The 19,247-nt window shown below is 42.6% G+C and overlaps 2 protein-coding genes across 10 annotated transcripts in view; one reads left to right on the plus strand and one right to left on the minus strand.

Annotated features, from left to right (window-relative positions):
• The window catches only part of TEX10 (testis expressed 10), a 113,307-nt gene extending 101,934 nt beyond the window's left edge, over nucleotides 1–11,373 (plus strand). For 4 of the 5 annotated variants that reach the window (XM_074987947.1, XM_074987948.1, XM_074987950.1 and 1 more), the window contains 4 exons: nucleotides 2,510–2,590; nucleotides 5,484–5,665; nucleotides 8,783–8,993; nucleotides 11,143–11,373. In XM_074987947.1, the coding sequence (XP_074844048.1) occupies nucleotides 2,510–2,590; nucleotides 5,484–5,665; nucleotides 8,783–8,993; nucleotides 11,143–11,256 (588 nt within the window). In that variant the 3' untranslated portion in view covers nucleotides 11,257–11,373. The remainder of the gene's footprint in view (nucleotides 1–2,509; nucleotides 2,591–5,483; nucleotides 5,666–8,782; nucleotides 8,994–11,142) is intronic. The other variant, XM_074987952.1, reaches the window with a different exon arrangement.
• Nucleotides 11,374–11,613: 240 nt separating this feature from the next.
• INVS (inversin) overlaps nucleotides 11,614–19,247 on the minus strand; it is a 178,154-nt gene continuing 170,520 nt past the window's right edge. For all 5 annotated transcript variants that reach the window (XM_074987955.1, XM_074987954.1, XM_074987959.1 and 2 more), the window contains one exon: nucleotides 11,614–16,123. In XM_074987955.1, coding sequence (XP_074844056.1) covers nucleotides 16,008–16,123 — 116 coding nt within the window. In that variant the 3' untranslated portion in view covers nucleotides 11,614–16,007. The remainder of the gene's footprint in view (nucleotides 16,124–19,247) is intronic.

Genomic DNA, 19,247 nt, shown 5'->3' on the forward strand with positions numbered 1-19,247 from the left:
AGCGATGACTCCAGCCCATCTCAATTTAACTTTTCTCTTGTCCAGTGAAAGAAACTCTCTTCCATGTTCTCTGTCAAACAAGGGGTGGGGGGTGTTTCCTTCTAAAAATGCTCTCACCAAAGGGAATAAGGAATGTTGCTAAAACGAAAGACTTTTTCAGTAATCTACATTTCTAATTATTTCCCTTCTTTTTCTTTACTTTTGATAAAAGCTGCTGCTGGGCACTGCTGTCGCATGTCTGTATGCAGGTGATTTAACTAGTCATTGTACTATATGAGGCTATAAAACAAAACCAGTGGTGAAGATTTCATGGACTAGATAGGTGCATGAGATTTACAAAGTAATTATGAACTAGAACAATCAAAATTCCATTCAAGCCATTAGCAATGTAGGTACAATCCGGACCTAACATTCATGTCTAAAGCCCAGCATGGTAATACAGGAGCGTCTCAACATTCCTGAGGGTTCCATGTTTAGAACCCCCTCGAATGTTGATTTTTTTTTTTTGTGAATATGGGGGATGCCTGGTGCTCCGGGGGGAAAGCGGCAGCTGTCAGCACTCCTGCCAGGGGTCCCAGGGTGGTAGCAGCTGCTTGTGAGTAATTGAATTTGCGAACATTAAGCTCATGAAACTTGAGACTCTACCCTACTTTCATTGTAACATGTAAAGTACAGTCAGAATTTCAGAACAGCCGACACAGGCCTATAATGATCTCCACAGGCATCAAAATCCCTGTATTTTTTTGAAACAGGTACCAGGATGGAGTTTTGCCAAAGCTGATTGGCATGCCTACAAACAAGCTGTCGAGAGAAGTGTTGCAGGGATTCCAGTGAGACTGGAATGCTATCTGTGATTAGTAAGGCTGTTGAAAGTAGGAGGAAAGAGGAACGTTCTCTAAAGCTTCCAGGAAAAGTGCATTCCTTGCCGCATGAGAGCAATGCAGTTGTTCCGGCAGTACAATCAGATCAGGAGCTCTCATCCTGCATAAGCCCTGTCGTGCTTCCTTGACATAGCAAGATGTCAGTGTACAAACCCTTGATTTTATGCATTCAAGTCATTGAGCCTGGACACTACTATGATGTGTTGGGGCTGCTAATCCCACAGAGTACTGGCCACCAAAAATGTGGCCAAACTCAGTGGCCTCCAAACACAACAGGAGCAGTCTGGCACTAGCTCTTTACACTTTTCTGGCTCCCAGCCATGTCAGTCTGCTTCCCACCGTCCCCAGCGAGTGTGCAGGCAGCCTCCGTATTTTTTCTTAAGACTCCTGAGTGATGCAGCTGAGAGCTGGGGAAGTGGAGTGAGCTGGGTTTCTTTGTTTCCCACCACGTTGAATGTGCCCTTCCCCACAGCCTCATGACCCGACACACACCCCCCCCCCCCCCGTCAGTGTCCCTGAACTTTCCTGTGGATGGAGATGTCTCTGACCTCATTTGACGCTGATTAACGATGAGCAGTAACTGCGTTATGTCAACACTTTTGGCCCATTTATTTAACCTAAGTACGTACAACAGTGGTCCTTCCAAAGAGTTTGTAATCTGAATAGACAAGCCAGGGAAAGTGGGGGATGGGAGACAGGCACAGTGAGAGAAAGTAATTTACCCAAGAGCATACGACAGATTGTTGCCAGAGATTGGATTAGAATCCAGAACTCCTGACTCCTGTTCTAGTCTGCTGTCTATTATACCATACTTCTTGCATCCCCATAATCTCTTTTCTGCATTTTTTATTGCTACTTAGATTTCTGACCCTGTCAGTTTCCTTATAACACTCAAGGTTATTTTTCTGAATAAGTAAGAACCCGCTCTGCTTTTATCAGTCGTGGTTACTTTTGTTAGAAATTCCTCTGGAGGATGCAGTTATGCTGCTATGAAGACCTGGACGTGAGACTGACTTTTTATCATCTTTTTATGTCAGTGTTGTTGCTTGCTTCTTTCTGGCTGTGTCAGCATCAGCATGTTTCAGACCATTTATAAAGCAAGATGCCTCTTTCTTGGAAGTGCTTTTTATGTCCACTGAGTAGGACATTCTTTTGTAGGTTGGGGAAAGGCAACATGGGATGTAATTTTCCGTAATACGTTACTTTTTGCTTGCTGTCCTTCGTCTTTCCCTCTCACTTGGTGTGTGTTTTCTATTCAGGTACTTACTTGGGAAGTTTCCTTACTTGGGGAAAAAATTGGGGCCTGTCTGTATTTTTATAGTCTGATGGAGTTTTATTCTTTATTTTTTAACCTTTTTAACTGGAATCCTAAAAGTTAACCATAAGGAACTTTTGCTAGGAAGAGGAAAAGGAGAGCAAGCACAATTTCTGCCGTTGGATTTAAGCTTTTCAACATTGACAACTTAAATTGTTCAATGTGACTTTTGAGCTTTAAAAAGGATCAGCACTTTAATGGATACTGCGTGTCCACATGTGCCCATGCATCCATATGTATATACACAGATATATCTATAATAAATATGCTCGTCCATCAATAAATATCACTTTGTTTTCTTGCATTTGAACAGGTGGTATGTCACAGCTTGTCCGTTATACCGTCACGAAGTCAGTGTTTTGACATCCTCCAGAATGGTATCTGCAAATATCTGGTAAATAACATGTTGTTGTATCTAAAAGTTGTGTCCATAATACAGAATGCACTTTCAGAGGACTTTGTGATATTCTGATTAACTCAGCCCACCAGTGTAGCAGCACAAATCCAACAAGCATTTTAAATGACATTTGAGATCAGCATTTTGAAAGTAACCAGAATGTTTTGATTTCTCAGCACCAGAGCCTGATTTTCTGAGGCGATACATTCAGCACTTACTGAAAATCATGCCCCTTTTTAAACTGGACAACCAAAAATCAGGTCTTACAAATGGCCCCCGTAAAATTCCCTGTGCCATGCATGCCATTCACCATGCTGTTTTGTGTCCCAATATGCTAGACCCTTGTGCTCTTACCCATCTCTTGATCTAAGTAGGCCACCACACTGTCTTTTGGCCTCTGGTGCATTTCCTAGACAGTGTTTCTCACCCCTTTACGGAAATGGACCCTGCGTCCCCAGGAACACTCCCTTTCCCACAGTGCTACCTCATGGGTGGTCTGTGTTTACTAGAAAGTGAAGTGTTAGTGCTTGACAAAGATAAAACTTGCTGTATTCTTGCCATGAGAGTGAGAAAATACTTTCTAGCTTTTGGGTAAGATAAGCCATGAAAAAATATTTTCACCGCATAAGTGATAGCTTTAGCAACGGAGATTAAATGCATGGGAAGAAGTCAACTCAGGAGAATCATCACCCATATTGAACTGAAGCCATTTGGACTGCCTCTGAGGATATTTTCTGCCAGGATTGATAAATGACAGAAAATGTGGCCATAAATCCTAAATCAATAGTGAAGGCCGGGAAGTTTGCAGAAGGGGGAAGAAAGGCAAGCTCTTTGAGTGATTGTACATGCCTGTTCCACTGTAAGTGTGTGCATGCCTTGAGCAGTTGTCAGAGGTTTTTCTCTCTGCAGTATCTAATAAGGCAGCATGAGTGCCCTCTGCTAATTTGTGCCAATGTGCACAAGAGCGAAAGCTGTAACTGCCCCAAACTCCATCAGTTCTTTCCTTCAGTGTATTATGTTTGTTGGAGCTGCTGTTCTAGTCTTTGTAAATTCCTACCCCCCTTAGTGTAAATGGTATCCCTTGTGTGAGTTTAAGGTTAGTCTGGAGTTTGTGTATGGTTTTGATTATCAGACTAAGGTTAGATTAGCACTTACTAGGTGGATTTGTCAGTTACTATTTGGCTACTAGTAGTGGATTCATGCCTCCTTCTCTTGGTGTCAGGTCCTGTCACTTGTGTCACAAGACTATGCCAATGTATAACTTGCACCCCAGCTGCTTTTAAGTGTTTTGGTGGGACGTGCACATGTGTGACAACTGTCACATTTGTAGGGGATTCAAACCTTGCTCAAACAAAGACAGGGCAGCCAAGACTTAAGTGTGTGCTGATGAGAGTCTGCGCTCCCTATGCTATCAGAGCCTTCCTGCTCAAATTGACCACATCTCACTGTGCCAGGGACTTATACCAATCTAGACCGGGGGAGGTCTTTAACCTGTGACTCTTTGAGGACTTCATATTGGCACCTGATGCTATAATTGCAAAGTAAAAAAAAAAAAAAAACCAGCCCCTCCTGATTATTTTTAGTACACAGTAAATGTTTGTGAGTCCAACTCATATCTAAGTAGGAAATATGATATCCAACATTTTGAGATCTCCCCCCTTTACTATATGCAGTGCATTGTGGGATATGATACTGTATCTGTGTATGTTGCTAATAAAGTGTTGATTTTGAAAAGGAAAAGGAAGCTTGCAGCATTACTTCTGTGAAGGACAACACACATTTTCAAAAAGAAAACTGAAATTAAACAAAGTAAAATTGGCATAATTACAGTGGGTTTGGGAGTGTAAGTCAGGAAGATAGTGGTACAAACACACATGTAAAGTGTGAGGAAATAGAATGTGTAAAATGTTTGTTGAAGTCCTGCAGTAAACATGTTGTTGTATTACAAATCATTGTGTGCGCTGTTCTTAAAACAGGGGTTACAAAAATATGGTTTGATGTTATTTATTAAGGACTGTCTCCTATTCACTTGCATTGCAGCTCTTGAGTTTTTTACTGAATTTGAAAGAAGTATCTGTTTTGTTAGCCAGCGTCTGGTCTAGACGATATCTTCATTCTCCAGGACCTATGATCTCCCTTGATACCTATTGACTAATCACACCCACAGATGATAATCTGTACTTCCAAAGCAAAATTATTAATAAAGCAAGATGTGATGGGGAACTGCTGGCTCGTGAGGCTCAGGGTTCAGCAAGCCAGGGTGGATCCAGCCCCCAGGCTTGGCCTGGCAGGAGCAAGAGTGGCTTTGGGTGCAACTGCTCCCCCTTCCCTGGCTGTGCAGTGCTGCCTAGAGAGGCTTTCCCCCCTTGTTGCTCTGATTGGATGGCATTCCAGCCAGTCAGAGCAGCAGAGGGTATGGCCTGGGGGGTGGGAGTTGCAGAGCCATGTGCTTCCCTCAGGTGCTATATAATTAAGCACCCCACACCACACATGCGGACCTTGCACTGTCTACCTGCTTCTACAACCCGTCACCCAGACCCTCACCACAACCATGTTCCTGCACCTCCGCCTAAGAAAAACACCACTTCACCATTGCTTTTGTTTTTCTGATCATCTTTGTTTTTAATTCTTACCTGGAGCTTCAACAAATAAAAGCCACATTGCTTTATGGCATATTTTAATTACTGAATATTTAGATTTACAGTCATTTTTATCTTCAGTTTAATATTGGAGTGGCTTCCCAAGGGAAAATGAAGGCAATTTAAAAAAGTTGTTGAATGTATTAATTTGAATAGGAAGTTAAGTGATGTTTGACGTATTATAGTTCTAGCCGTGTTTGTGTGCCAATAAAAGACTGCGTGACAGATAATGAACTTGTTTTGTCTCATAGGTTGGACTCATTGTAATACCTGATAGCACAGCTGGATCTATTTTGTGTGCCATGAGTAAGCTCCTGGATCAAGCTTGCATCCTTAGTGAAAATCTGTACAAGTTTCTAGCCTCGTGCTGCTATAGTATTCTTTACTTCCTGTTAACTTTAGACAAAGAGGATGCAGAACATGTACAGAAGAGGTAATGCTTGTTCTATAATTGAAGAAAGTCTCTGTCATTTACATCTACGTTTGAATACTTAAACTTCTTTCATTTTGTTCTTCTGTCCCTTTTCAGGGTTATTCTGAAGTAATTGTTCAATTTAGGAAAAACTGCCATATGTAGGGTTGGCTGGAATTAATGCATTTTTTCCCCCCAAAGTTTTTGTTTATTACATTTGTTATAGGTTACATTGGAAAACAGAGTTATAGCCTCGCTCTGGAGAAGTAGGCATTCATACCTTAATCTTTGGATTTAGCCTTTGGCTTCATTAGAAACAGTGAAAGTGACACTGAAAATTCTTGGATTTAGAAAGTCATTGTTCTAAGACACGAGTGCTTTTAATTAGTCCATACTCTTCACTAAATAGACTACTGAGCTTTAGCAAAGCTTCTCTAATATGATTTTACAGAATTTGAAAATTAATTTGACTAAAAAAAAGGCTAGATATATTTAAACCATGCAAATATGTTTGCAGCTATAGATGGAATGTTTTTTGAGAGAGACAAGTTAGATGATTTATTTTATTGGACCAATTTTTGTTGTGAAGGAGACAATATTTTGAGCTTCTACAAAGCTATTCTTCAACCCTCAGAGTGTTGCAGTTGTGAAACAGTGGAATAAACTGTTTAGTGTAAGTGGTAAACAAATGTGAGGTGAAGTGGCCTATTACTTTGCAGTCATGGGTCAATAAAAGGAGGTTAGCAGGTTACAGATTTGTTGTAATAATCAATAAATCCAATGTCTTCATTAAATCCATGATTTTTAGTTTATAGCAGAGATATGAATTTTAAACTGACCAGGCTTTCCGTTTGAAAGCATTTTTAAGGTTTCCTTTGAGGACAAGGATCAAGAGGTCAGATATGGAGTGATTGTTTTGTGAAGAGTGTTCACCCATTCCTGATACGGTGTTTGTTTTTATCATTTGTCTGTGTGAATTCATTTAAGAGCACAGCAGTTGTCTGGTTTCAAGGGCAGTTAGTGCACTGGATGAGAAACACCACTTGTAACAGGCATGTGTCAGACTTCTCGGTCTTGAAAGGTGTGTCATGTAGAGAGACTATTGATAATCACAGCAATGGAGATAAGTTTGTACATTTTGCCTCTGTTATAACAAGGTTTAGTCTCACTTTGAGTTGGTATGTTTGAGTCTATAGGGAGCTTGCTTGTGATGATGAGGTTGTAGGGTTGGTTGAAGGCCAGAAGAGAGGGCTATGGAAAGACTTTTTTTTTGGGGTGCCATGAGTAATCTCCTGGATCTGGCTTGTATCCTGAGTGACAAGCCTCACAGGTTTCTAGCCTCTTACTGTTCTAGCCCCCACTCAATGTGGGTTGTCATTGTTTAATGATACTCTGAATAGGTTCCATTATGGGGTGGTTGGTGACAAGTAGGGTTGTGCCGTCAGAGGGATTTTTCTCTCCACATTGAAGCAGGCTCCCTTTGGGTATTTGGGTGGCCTGTTCCAAGATGCAGTGTGCTTCTCTGGGGAGTGTCTTTGTTTGGTGAAACATTGAGTGAGTTAATGTGTGTATTGTGAACTTTCTCTTCAGAGCATATTCTGTACACTGAATACGTAGCTGTAAATAAGATTTCTTGGGAACTTTGGGTGGGGAGGGTTATTGGATCCATGAGGGTGAATGTGCTGATTCATGAGTTACTTATCAATAGTTGTGTACTGTTACTTTATTGAAGCTGACTGTGGTGTCTGGGAAGTTGAAGCTGCTGTAGGAATGTTCTAGAGAGAGTTTAATGCGTTAATGGTGGTTATTGATTGTTAAAGGTGTAATGGAAATCTTTGAGGCAGTGTATGTAGGTGGTCAGACCACAGGATGCAAATTGATACATTTTTGGTGTATTATTGGGGTTTTCTTGTGCCTTTTTCCAGAAATTCATCCTCACAATGGCCCATGAAGAGTTTCACACACGAGGGAACTATCCTAGTGTTCCTGCCTGTTCCCTTGGGTTGGATAAAGTGTTTGCTGTTGAATGTAAAGTTGAAATGGGTGAGCTTAACTATGTGTTTGGGGTGGATATCTGAGGGGTGTTCATAGCTGTGTAGATATTTGAGGGAGGAAGCAGTGAGGTTTGTTGGTGTACTGGGAGATGACAGCCACTAAGTCAAGGGTGGTGTTCTGAGGGAAGTCGTTCGTGTTTCTGAAGGAAGCCAGTGTTGCCCTGTGGGGTGTGTGTTTGCATGGTGAGCGGTTTTGCACATGGTTTCTATGAGTTCTGATACTCCTTTAGTAAGAGTGCCATGGCCAGATATGAGAGTGCGTAGAGTCTCTTGCTTGAGTATCTTGGTAGAAGGTCCTTGGGATGGGTTTGTGGGAGGGTGGAGTTGTTGAGTTTCTCTTAGAATTGTCTGGGGAAGGATTTGAGGACACATGTAAATTCCAGAGTGAATTATGATGTGGGGTTGTCTTTGAGGTGACGTTGGAGAGTTGAAGGTTGGCCTTGCTAATGTAGTCATCACTGTTGAGAACTATTATAGCACTCCCTTTGGCTGCTGGTTTAATCATTATCTGTGAATAGTTGGATTTTAGGGATTGTACAGCTGTCTTCTCAGTAATGGAGAGATGGTGGTGGATGTGACTGTTAACTGCTGTACAATAAAGAGAACACTTGTTCTATTATCAAATAGTTTTTAGTTTTGGAACTTACACTGTATTAATAATTATGTCCAACATACTGTTTTTCTTATACAACTGATTGAACACCTCATGAGTCATCCCCCAGTTCTTAGCCTTTTAAACACACAATAAAAGTCACTGGGGCTTTATATCTGGTGTGTGGGTGGGGATCAAATTGCCACCATAAATTATCCTAAGGTGGTCTTAGTATTAATAAGGTCCAGGACTAATCTAAATGTATATTCTCCTCTACTTGCTCTCTAACCCTTGTGGAATTTTGTCCAGTTTCTCTAATACTCTTGTCATGAGGAGTCACTTGCATACCTGTGAATTGCCCTTTATGGATAGCTGAAAACAGCCTATCAGTTGTAACTGTGTGGACACCGTTGTTGACAAAGATGGGGTGGGACACTTCTGTGATTGAGCAATTCCCAACTCTATTCATTGATTGGTATTTCCTCTCCCCAGAGACCTGTTGTGGGGAACCTGTATTTCAGTGCTAGTGCTAATGCCCAGAGTGTTGAGGTTGATGCTGCAGAGTCTTCAAGTCTGCAGGGCCAGTCGGGAAGAACTACCTGTCATCGGTCAGTTGCTGCGTTTGCTAATGCAGCATGGACAGCTCAGGAGTCATATGGTGGCAAGTGAACTTCTTGTGCAACAGATTGTCAAGGATATTATGGTATGAAACTGTTTTTCCCCAGAAGAGATTAAACCTCAACACCACTAATTAGTGTAAATAATAATTCAAATGACACATAAAAAGGCATCCAGAATGGGGCTTGAGGAGTCCAAATTTTGGTGGATAGCTGTATACCTTGACAGAGCAGCTGACAGGATAGTGGGGTTATATGTGTGAATGACTGGCTGCCGAGTCATGAGGTGCTCTGGGAATGGCAAAAGCATGTAGTATGCCACTATCACATCAGCAGCAATCAAGTGGCCTTCCTGACACCATCCAGGTTTTTCTGCTCAGGCTCCAACTCTCACACTGACAGGGAAGACCAAGTTCTAAAGTAGAAGCCAGGATTTCTAAGCACTATTTCTGTACTTTTTGGGACTGTTGAGCTGAGAACCAGGTGCCTTAGAGATAAGTTACTTGTTGTGATTGGATGGGGGCAAGAATGTCCTTTAACGCAGCAGAGCAAGAGGCATTTTCAGAATTCAGTGTGTGGCTCTGTGCATTCCCTCAGGCCTAGCGTGTTCACAAGAGCTATTAAGGTTATAGTGACAATGTGGCATGTAGAGTATAGGTACTACACATGTAGCTAAACAGCACTGTGAAAAAAGCAGGTTCAGTTTGTGTCACTGCAGTGTGTAAGCTACACATGGCCATGCAAGGTCCAGGAGCAGAGAGCCCTGCCCTCAGGTAAGAGAGACTCTGCTTGGACATGTAGTATAAGGTATATAGCCAAGCATGTTAGAGCTTTCTGTTCTTCCTTGCTAAGCCCTGTCTTTCCACCTGCACTACTACATATACCCGTGCCAGCTGGCTTGCAGTGTTACTCAGAGGTACTCTAAAAGAGCTCGGCCATTTTCAGTGAAAAGACGACAGATGTTGCTTCAGGCATTTAAAGCCATGGTACTTAAAACCCACTGGGCCACTGGCTGTGGCGTTATATTATCTGTTCGCATAACTAGCATCCTGATGGTAACAGAGAGGGAGCCGTGCTAGTCTATATACTATCAAAACAAAAAAGCAGTCAAGTAGCACTTTAATTTATTAGGTGATGCACTTTCGTGGGACAGACCCACTTCTTCAGACCATAGCCAGACCAGAACAGACTCCATATTTAAGGCACAGAGAACCAAAAACAGTAATCAAGGTGGAGGCACAAGGGGAGGGGCTGGAGTCAAGAATTAGATTAAGCCAAGTATGCAAACGAGCCCCTATAGTGACTCAGAAAATCTGAACCAGGATGGTAAATTTTCTGAGCCACTATAGGGGCTTGTTTGCATATTTGGCTTAATCTAATTCTTGACTCCCCCATCTCCCTTCTGCCTCTCTACTCTCTGATTTGTCCACCTTGCTTCCTGTTTTTGGTTCTCTGTGCCTTAAATATTTGAGTCTGCTCTGGTCTGGCTATGGTCTGAAGAAGTGGGTCTGTCCCACAAAAGCTCACCTAATAAATTATTTTGTTAGTCTTTAAAGTGCTACTTGGCTGCTTTTTTGTTTTGATAGCATCCTGATGGACTGTGTGCACTACAGCTCCCCATGGTGCATCTGGTGTTAGCCTTGCTGAGAGTGTTTCCAGTGAACTCCTTGCTGCATATAAGACCAGTGCATTGTAAATTGCTGAATTGGAAGTAAGAAAATTATGATTAAAATAGCAGAGACTGAATCAGGGTACTCGGACATAATTGCAAGTGAACCACCTTTATATAGTAACAGAGAGGTAGCTGTGCTAGTGTGTACTCTAACAAAACACAGCAGAAATGTAGCACTTTAAAGACTAAGAAAATGATTTATGCGGTGATGAGCTTTCGTGGGACTTCAGTGGGTCTGTCCCATGAAAGCTCATCACCTTTATATATAAATTCACACACCATAGTATCAAAGAAGTGATCTGTAGCTTATTTTAGAAAAAGCAATGAAGACTTAAGTCTTAGAGTGCTGTGTCTCTGTGGTTGTTTCTCAAGAAAAGGAGATGCCATCATTTGGAATTCAAGTATGATGGGGGTGTGTAAATGAATGTTCTGTCTTTGGTTTGTTGGTATAGAATTTCTGGCTAAATGGAAACATGAAGCCAACAAACAAGCTGCATGAGTTGTACTGTTTGTGGTTACATGTCAGGTTTTCAACCTGTTTTTTTTTTTTCTTCTGCCTCCAGACACTGAAGAGTGGTGAAGTCCAAGAGCAATGGCTAACAGACCTCCATTACTGTTTCAACATATATCTCGCCACGCATCCACAGGGCCCCACTGCTATTAGCACAGTATATTGAAGAAATGAAGTGTTTACTTCCATTTCTGAATGGAAAATGTTGGAACAAAGTTTGTTATACATTTTTTAAGTGGAACTTAAATAAAAAATTCAAAATCTGTTTGTACCACGTTACTTTGGTCTTGAAGTGAGAGAGTAACACTGTAGTGAAAGTAGTTTCAGAACAATTATAAAAGATGTGCCGAGGCAACCCAGTTATTTAAGTGAATATATTAAATGCTGTCACATTGATGTGGGGCACATGTCCTTAATTTACTGGAATTTTGTATTCAGTCATTTTCCATTATTTATAATTAATAATACTTTTTGTCATAATATTCCACCTGAAAAAGCACAAAGAATAGTATTTTTGCACTGTATAACAATATTTGATATTTATTGAATATAAAAATAGAAATGTAGTAAAGAATAAAGTCAAAGTAGTAATACAATATAGTTAGGGTAGCAGGAAGAAAGGGAAAACTCTTTAAAACAAAGTCATACCTTGACTTCTCAAGTGAAACAAATGAAGCTACTAGTAAAATCACATCTGATATCTATGGAAGAAAAACCTTACCTACTTATTGTAACTGTTCTGCAAGACATGACTAATTCCACGTGCCTGCTCAGCAGGAGGTTTTCCTTTAGTGGTACACATCGGGTTGGCTGTGGAGCCCCCTGGAGTGGTGCCCTCAGGGTGGAGTATATAGGGAAAAATGTGTCTGCTCTACCCTCCCCAACCATGATTCTGGAAGGACCAGAACAGATGACAGTTCCTGTTTTCCCCCTTGATGTGAAGAGGTCTCGGTGGAAATGATCCCATCTGGGGAAGACAGTGACTTTTTTGTGGTGTTCATGAGTGGCTGAGGTGGTCCACTAGGCTGTTTTGTGTGCCTGGTGTGTAGGTATAATGGCAGTTCAGGGATTCAAGGAGTGCATCTCAGGGTGTAACCAGCTTGTCTAGAGGCTCCTGGTTGGGCTGTCATCAGCCAGGACTGCTGGGGGTGGAAATAACCTGGCATGCTGCATCACCTATGTGCAAGCTGCAATATATTCCAAAATCTTTACGTAATTCTTTGCCAGGATGGTTGGACACGACTGGAGGCTGAGACTACAATCCCTGATAGCTTGGTACCAGTTCTCAGGCTCACATTTGTGGGGATCCAGCATGGCTTTGATGAAATCAATGTTTTTGTGTCAGAAGCAGGATGGATGGGGAAGTGTGTAGGATGAGGCCAGGATTTGTGGAGATTACTCTTGCCTTTGCCCTGTGTTCTAGAATTAGCTCTGAGGCATTGCTCTTGGTGAGCCCTGGGAAGCCCTGCGCTCAGCACTTCTGTAGGAAGACTGCCAAAACTGCTGTGCATTTTTTGGAATAGAAGTGGGACATTACGAGTCTGACTGGAAGCTGAATTTATAGGTGGTTCCTCAGCTTTGAAGTCAGTGGCAGCAGCTACTGCGTTTTGGGATTTTTTGCATGCACGCATGACAGTCCTTCAACTCTCAAGCCACGTACCAGTATCCTGGATCCACTGAGGGGATGGGGACCAGGGGAGACCATCTGAAACTTGAACCTTTTTATGAGTATAACCAGTTCACCAAGGGACAGGGATCTGGCTCAGCTGTGGGTGGCCTGGGGGGCAGGTGTACCTTTAGAAATGGGGTTCTGGCCCCCTGGCTGTGGAATTGTCTTCTGGTAAGCCAGGAATAAAATTGGGCAGGAGGCTGCCGCTTGAACAGATTCCTCAGGATGTTGGGGGTGGTGCTAAGAACCCAGGACAGTCAAAGGGCAGCTCCTACATAGCGAGGATCTCCAGGGTTATGGCCAAGACCTGCAACCAGTTGCAATAATGCAACCTCCAGAGTCTGCTGAGCCTCAGCCTGCTTGCAGAGAGGTCCTTGAGCCCACCTTGACCTCGTAGAGTAATGCTGTGAACTCCCGCCAGGAGTCAGTGAACAGCTCTTGAAATTTTGCCTGGCAGTAGCACCAGGGCAAGCCCCTGGTGAGGTTTTACCACTCCCCACACCTTTTGGCCTCAGCCCCCACCTACTCATCAGTCTGAGGAGGAGAGTCTGAATTGAGTAGTGTCTCACCACTGTCTATTGGTTAGCCACAAGAAGCTGAAGGCCCTCCAGCAGAATGGACCTTATGGCCGAACAAGTCCAGCTTCTTTGTGTCTCCTGTTTTGGGCACAGACCCCATACCTGCTCCTGCCATTGTTCATGGTGTTCTGCATCAGCCACTACAGAACTTGGGGGGGGGGGGGGGGTGTTGTATCCCTTAGCCGGTAGTAGTACAGAGGCCAGCATTTACCAGCACACCTTTGTAGTGTTCTGAAGGAGCAGTACCATGGAGCGACCCTGGAGAGCTTGTCTGGAGCAAGAAATATTATGGCCACCATAGTTTGATTTCCTTGACCTCAACAGGCAAATTCTGGCCCTCATGCAGCCCTGTTGTCCTTTGGCTAGGAACATTGTGGTGAAGGTTACCACCTACCACCTCATCTGGGAACAGGGAGGCCCTGGGACTGGATGCTCTTGACCTTCTGGCTCCATCAAGGCTGGTGCAGCTACAGCTGCTGGTTCTGCATTGGTCCCTAGTGCTGGCATCATGTTCGGGGGGGGGGTGGCAGCGCTGTGAGCCATGGCCTCAGTGCTGAACCTGGGTCCCTTTGAATGGGTGGTGCCACCTACTCCTTTACAGCCAGGTGTGACTCAAATATGGCTAAAGATGATGTATGGGGGGGGGGGGGGAACAGATTCCATGGATGTGGCGGTGGAGGTGTGCCCTTGAACCTGGTGATGGGCCCAAGGCAGCCAAAAGGGCCATTAGACTGTGGCCAGGAATGCAGTGAGGGCAGCATATCTATGAGCTTTGGTGCTGGGCTGGGGACTGGTACCAGCTATGTTGGGAGACTGACTTGTCTCCTAAGACTGATGAGTAGGTGGGGCTGAGGCCAAAGGTGTGGGGAGTGGTAAAATGGCACAAGAGATCTGTGCCACCTCATCATAGGCTTGCCCTGGTGTTAGTGCTATTGCCAGGGCTGTGAAAGTTGCTGGGACTGTGCTGCCAGGGATGGCATAGCTGCAAACCTCAGCACTGCCAACATCCAAATTGGCATCAGTGCCCTGGCCTGGTGTGCTGTAAGTGTGCTTTCACAGTAATGAAATCTTTGGCAGCTTCAGAGAAGTGAGAGGGGGGCAGGGAGGGCAAGTCTAATGACTAAGCAATTCCATCAACACCAGATCTGATAAACCCCTTGATGGGACCAGAGTCAACAATGCGTTCAGGTACACTGCATGGCGCACCCCCCCTCCCCCCACCATGAAGGCAGCACTGCAGAGAGCCCCACAGCCACTCTGACAGGTACTGCTAAGTGAAAAAGCTCATGATTCTGCACTCAACATGCAAGTACACCCATTGGACTGCACATGAGGAATCATTCAAAGGTGGGAGGGGGCCCTCTGATGTGCATTTAGATATAAAAATAGTATGAGTATTTCACTAACCAAAAAAGTCTGCAGGGGAGGGGGTAAAGTGGAGATAAATTATGTAATCCTGGCCCCACTGCCTTCTTGAGGGCCAGGTTTACACCTTAGAAATTTAACAATTAGAAATTGTAGCTGAAAGAAAAGACCATGCTAAGAGTCCATCAGTATCTAACTGTGACCTCAACCACTTTAGAAGGCACAGTTTGCTGTTGAGCTGGTGCATACTCATGGAGTATCCTTTTTATCTACAAATATTTTGAGGTACAATTAAAGATCCATCTTAATACAGGGGAAAATATATTTCAGTCCCACAGGAAATTGCAAGACTCTAGTCTTCAAGATCATAAAAATTAATTTTTTGTAGGATGAAAAGCTGAGAAAATTTGGCTTGGAAAGAGTGAAACAAAAACTTGGCAAATTTAGCCAAAATGAAATTAACATTTTTCTGTAAAAATGTGCATGGCTGAAGGGCAGTCATGCGAAAGTATTAAAGGACAAATAAAAAGGACAGAGATACATTTGTCAGGATACTCCAGAGGGGGTATGCTATTGTATGACAGGATGGAAATGAGTAAATCAATCAAAATTGTCATGTGAACATTTCTTCTATTGCTATAGTTTAGAAGCCACATTTGATCACTCCCTATTAAAATGTGGAAGAAATAAGTGGATCACACTCAAACAGACTGTTTTATAGAGCTGGACATCACGTAGGTGACAGGGGAGGCTGGGTTTCTACTTCAGATGAAACTGGAGTTGTCCAATAGTCCAGGTCTGAATTTTTAGAGTAGAAAGCCATTCTTTTGTGCTTCTCACAGAGAGAAAACTATTTGCTTTCTACTTGTTTTCCAGTAAGTCTTCCTTTCATAGATCTCAAGTGTTTTGGTAGGGTTGGAAAAAAGTAAGAAGGCAGGTACTGTATATCCTCATATAAAGAATTTTTTCAGACTTCATCTAGGGCTGCTAATTAATGTTTTCAAAACATATTTACAGATAATTTTGATAAATTCTTTAGCAGCCCAATTGCTAATTCCAGCCTGCACCTCAACTTTACACAATTTCATCCTCTCAGTCAGTAAATTACTTTAAAATTCTAAATTCCATTTGTACACAAAATGAGCTCAACTTCCTGGAAGTCTGGTTTGGCATGTAGCACACAGATAATGCAAAAATAGAAAATACCATTTGTTAGATTAATATTTTACATATTTTTTTAAATTAAGATATTTCATACATTCTTTAAGTTGGTCTCAGGCTCCTTTACCTACTTCTCAGCTTTGCTTAATGCTTGGGTCTTTTGGTTTTTGACTTTGCACCAGTGGTTGGTCTCATGTTGTATGAAAACTGCTTCAGTTTCCCTTCACGCTCTAGCAGATGAACATACTGCAAGTTGCTTACTGTTTTAAAGAAAAAAAATTATGGGGTAATATTGACTTCACATCTGCACAAATTAATACTTATGTAAATAAGGTCGTTTAACAGTACCGTCCGAAGTTTTGTCAGCCTGGCAAAACAAGGAAAATCCATCTTGACAACTCAATTTGAATTCATAGTTTTACTCTGTCACAGAAACTGGGGAGGCAGATGCTTTCATTACTGCATTTTATATAAAGAGAATGATTGAAAGTACTGAAAGTGACTTAGGAGCATACATCACTTTGACTTACTTTGATCTAGCTAATTATTGAAACATTTACAGGTGATAGCTGGTTTGCAGAATCTGCCCAGGAAACAGCAAGATATTTGGTTTAATATTCTTTGTGGGAGTTTGACAATTTACAGCCCTTTAATTTGGAAACAAAACAAGAACTTCTGGCTGTGTGCACAATTGTTCTAGACTTGCTCAGTTTTGAATTTCCCAAGAGAGGAATCCAGCTTGACCGCTGGCAGAACTTTGTTGTGAAGTAGGGCATTCCAAACTTTCCAGTCACTGACTGTTTTGACAACACATACAAAATATTACAGATCTGACAAACAGTGGTGTTTTATTCCTTGCGGCAGGAAAATTGGTTACATGATGCATCACAAACTAGGTAAAAAATAAAAGTGCACAGGATTGTACATGGATGTCTTTATCACCATCAAGTATTTTAATCAAATACTTCCCGGCTGCAATTACTTGTCAAGCTGAGGAGCATGGGGTGGTAGAGGAATCCTGCTTTCACTCTGCTTCCCTGGGGCTAAAATAGGTTTTTTCAAAAAATTCAGTTTTTTGTCCTTTGCCATGGGTTTTCTGTCTGTACCTTATTGAGCACTGGTTGTGCTTTCTTCCGGGTCTTTGCTGCTGAACCACACCAGGGCTCTAAGCTGCCTTCTATCAATACCTTTTATTGTCCCCATCTCAAAACTTTCAGGTTGCATATGCTAGTATGTTAAACTAGTTCTGTGCCAATCTCCACTAGGCAGATTTTTCGTAAGAATGCGGTTAGTGCCGATATTCTCCTTCCCAGCTGTACCCTTCTCAGTGAGATGAATCAAACGAATCCATTTTGACCTACTCTAGACACTTACGTCAAAAATACTGTTTCTGGCATTAGCCACTGACAGCTCTGAACTTTTCCAACAAACTTAATGTTGTCATGCTCGAAGGGCGTTGGATGGAAAAACACATCATTGTCTTTAAGACAGGGCTAAAGTTCCCTAAGCTCCTGTTAGGTGAATGAAAGTAGGTACTGTTCTACAGGCACTGGGCAAAGTTCCTATCACTCTCCTTCTCGTCACCAAGTTATGAAGGTAAAGTCTACTCGACATTGCAAAAGCAAGCCTTGCTGTTTTGTTAAAAGACAAGAGCAGGGAGATTTGTTGCCCCTAAAATGAAAGAACTAACCAGAACCCTATTTGTTTTAAAAATCTATGTTCAGCAGTTCCATAATTCTGCATGCAAAACGTGTCAGATTAAACACCTGATAGGTTTCTAGCTTATGTTCAGAATGAGCCAAGGGTATTATCTTCAATTGTGCAAGCAAGAGCCTGTCTAGTGAGACAGAAATTTATCTACCATTTTAATGTAAATTTAAGAGCAGCATTGCTGTAAGACACTCCTATGACTGGAGAGAGTTCTGGGAACAAGTCAGAGTGTTAAAAAAGCTTGGTAACTTTTTAGTTTCCTTAAATTATTGTTCTAATATCAAACATTTAAAATCAGGTACACAATGTTGTAGCTATGGCTGGTCTGGTTTTTGAATCACAGCTTGTATGACAAGAAAGGACCACTTTGGCCATTCAAATTAACCCTCTCCTTTTGGAAAACATGATGATTGCATCATCTCTGCTACCTTTTATTGAACTAGTCACTAAATAAATGCAGAACAGTGCTAGTAATACCTGTCCTCTAGTTCACTATTCACTGACTGAGCTTTTTGAAAATTAGATCTCAAATTCTATCTTCACCTAGTTCCTCCTTAGCCACTGCTACTTGACCTGCCATCTCAAGAAACAATTTTCCTTCATGAGCTTAAAGCTATTTACAAACTGTTCTCAGGTGGACTATAAAGTGTAGCTCCTTTTTCTCTGTTCTCATGTCCTGTTCTCCAGTCATGATGGTATTTTGGTTTCAATGCTATGTATTTAGCTCTGATGTATCTAAATCCTCACAGCTGGGGAAACAAGACCTGCACACGTTGTTTGAAGCACACACCAAAGATACAACTTCATTAGCCACATCTAGAAATGTCAGTATGGCTCCTGGTAGCAGTGAGGTCTACGACTTTACCTCTTACCTAATATGCTTAGCTTTTATATGATATTTTACAAAGACCAAATCAACATCACTGATCCCATTTTACAGATGGAGAAATGGAGGCACGTCACTGAAGTGGCATACCCAAAGTCTTTCAGAAGGCCTTTTGCAGTGACAGGAACAGAAGTTACCTGATCTTAGTTCAGGGATGGGCAAAATATGACCCCTAGATTGCATCCATCCTGCCATCGTCCTGCAGCCCAGCCATGCCTCTGTATTCTGCTTGAAGTAGCCGATTGTGGGCTCATGTGCATCCCAGAGAGCTGTGTGCCCCTGGAGATGATTTGCATGCTGCCCCAAGTGCCCTGAGCACAATCTCACAGCTTCCAAGATTGTGTGGGGCCAGGGCAGCACACAGAGGCCCCCAAAGACGCACATGGCCCCTGCAGCCGGCCACTTTGAGCAGCATACAGGGATGTGGCTGGCAGGGAGACGGTACAAGGCTCCCGCTGGGCTGCTGGCCAGGAGCCATCTAAGGTAAGTGCTTCCTGCCAAGAGCCAGGACCTGGCACCTTACCTCCCCCTAACCTTCTGCATCTCTGGTCCTGCACCCACACCCCCGTCCCCAATCCTCTGTAACAGGTCACAACCCAAACACTGCTTCCGCTCCTGCAAACTGCTCTAGGTCACAACACTTCAGGGTAAATTTAGAAAGGCTCCAGAACTCACCTAGGCCGCTTAGCCTAAGGAGCTTTATGAGTACAAGCTAGGCCGCAAGCTTCAGGAAACCATGCAACAAGTAAGGCTGCATGCAAGCAGGAAACATACTAAACCACATATGT

This window comes from Carettochelys insculpta, chromosome 2, assembly GCF_033958435.1.
Source record: "Carettochelys insculpta isolate YL-2023 chromosome 2, ASM3395843v1, whole genome shotgun sequence".
In the NCBI taxonomy this organism is placed as follows: domain Eukaryota; kingdom Metazoa; phylum Chordata; order Testudines; family Carettochelyidae; genus Carettochelys; species Carettochelys insculpta.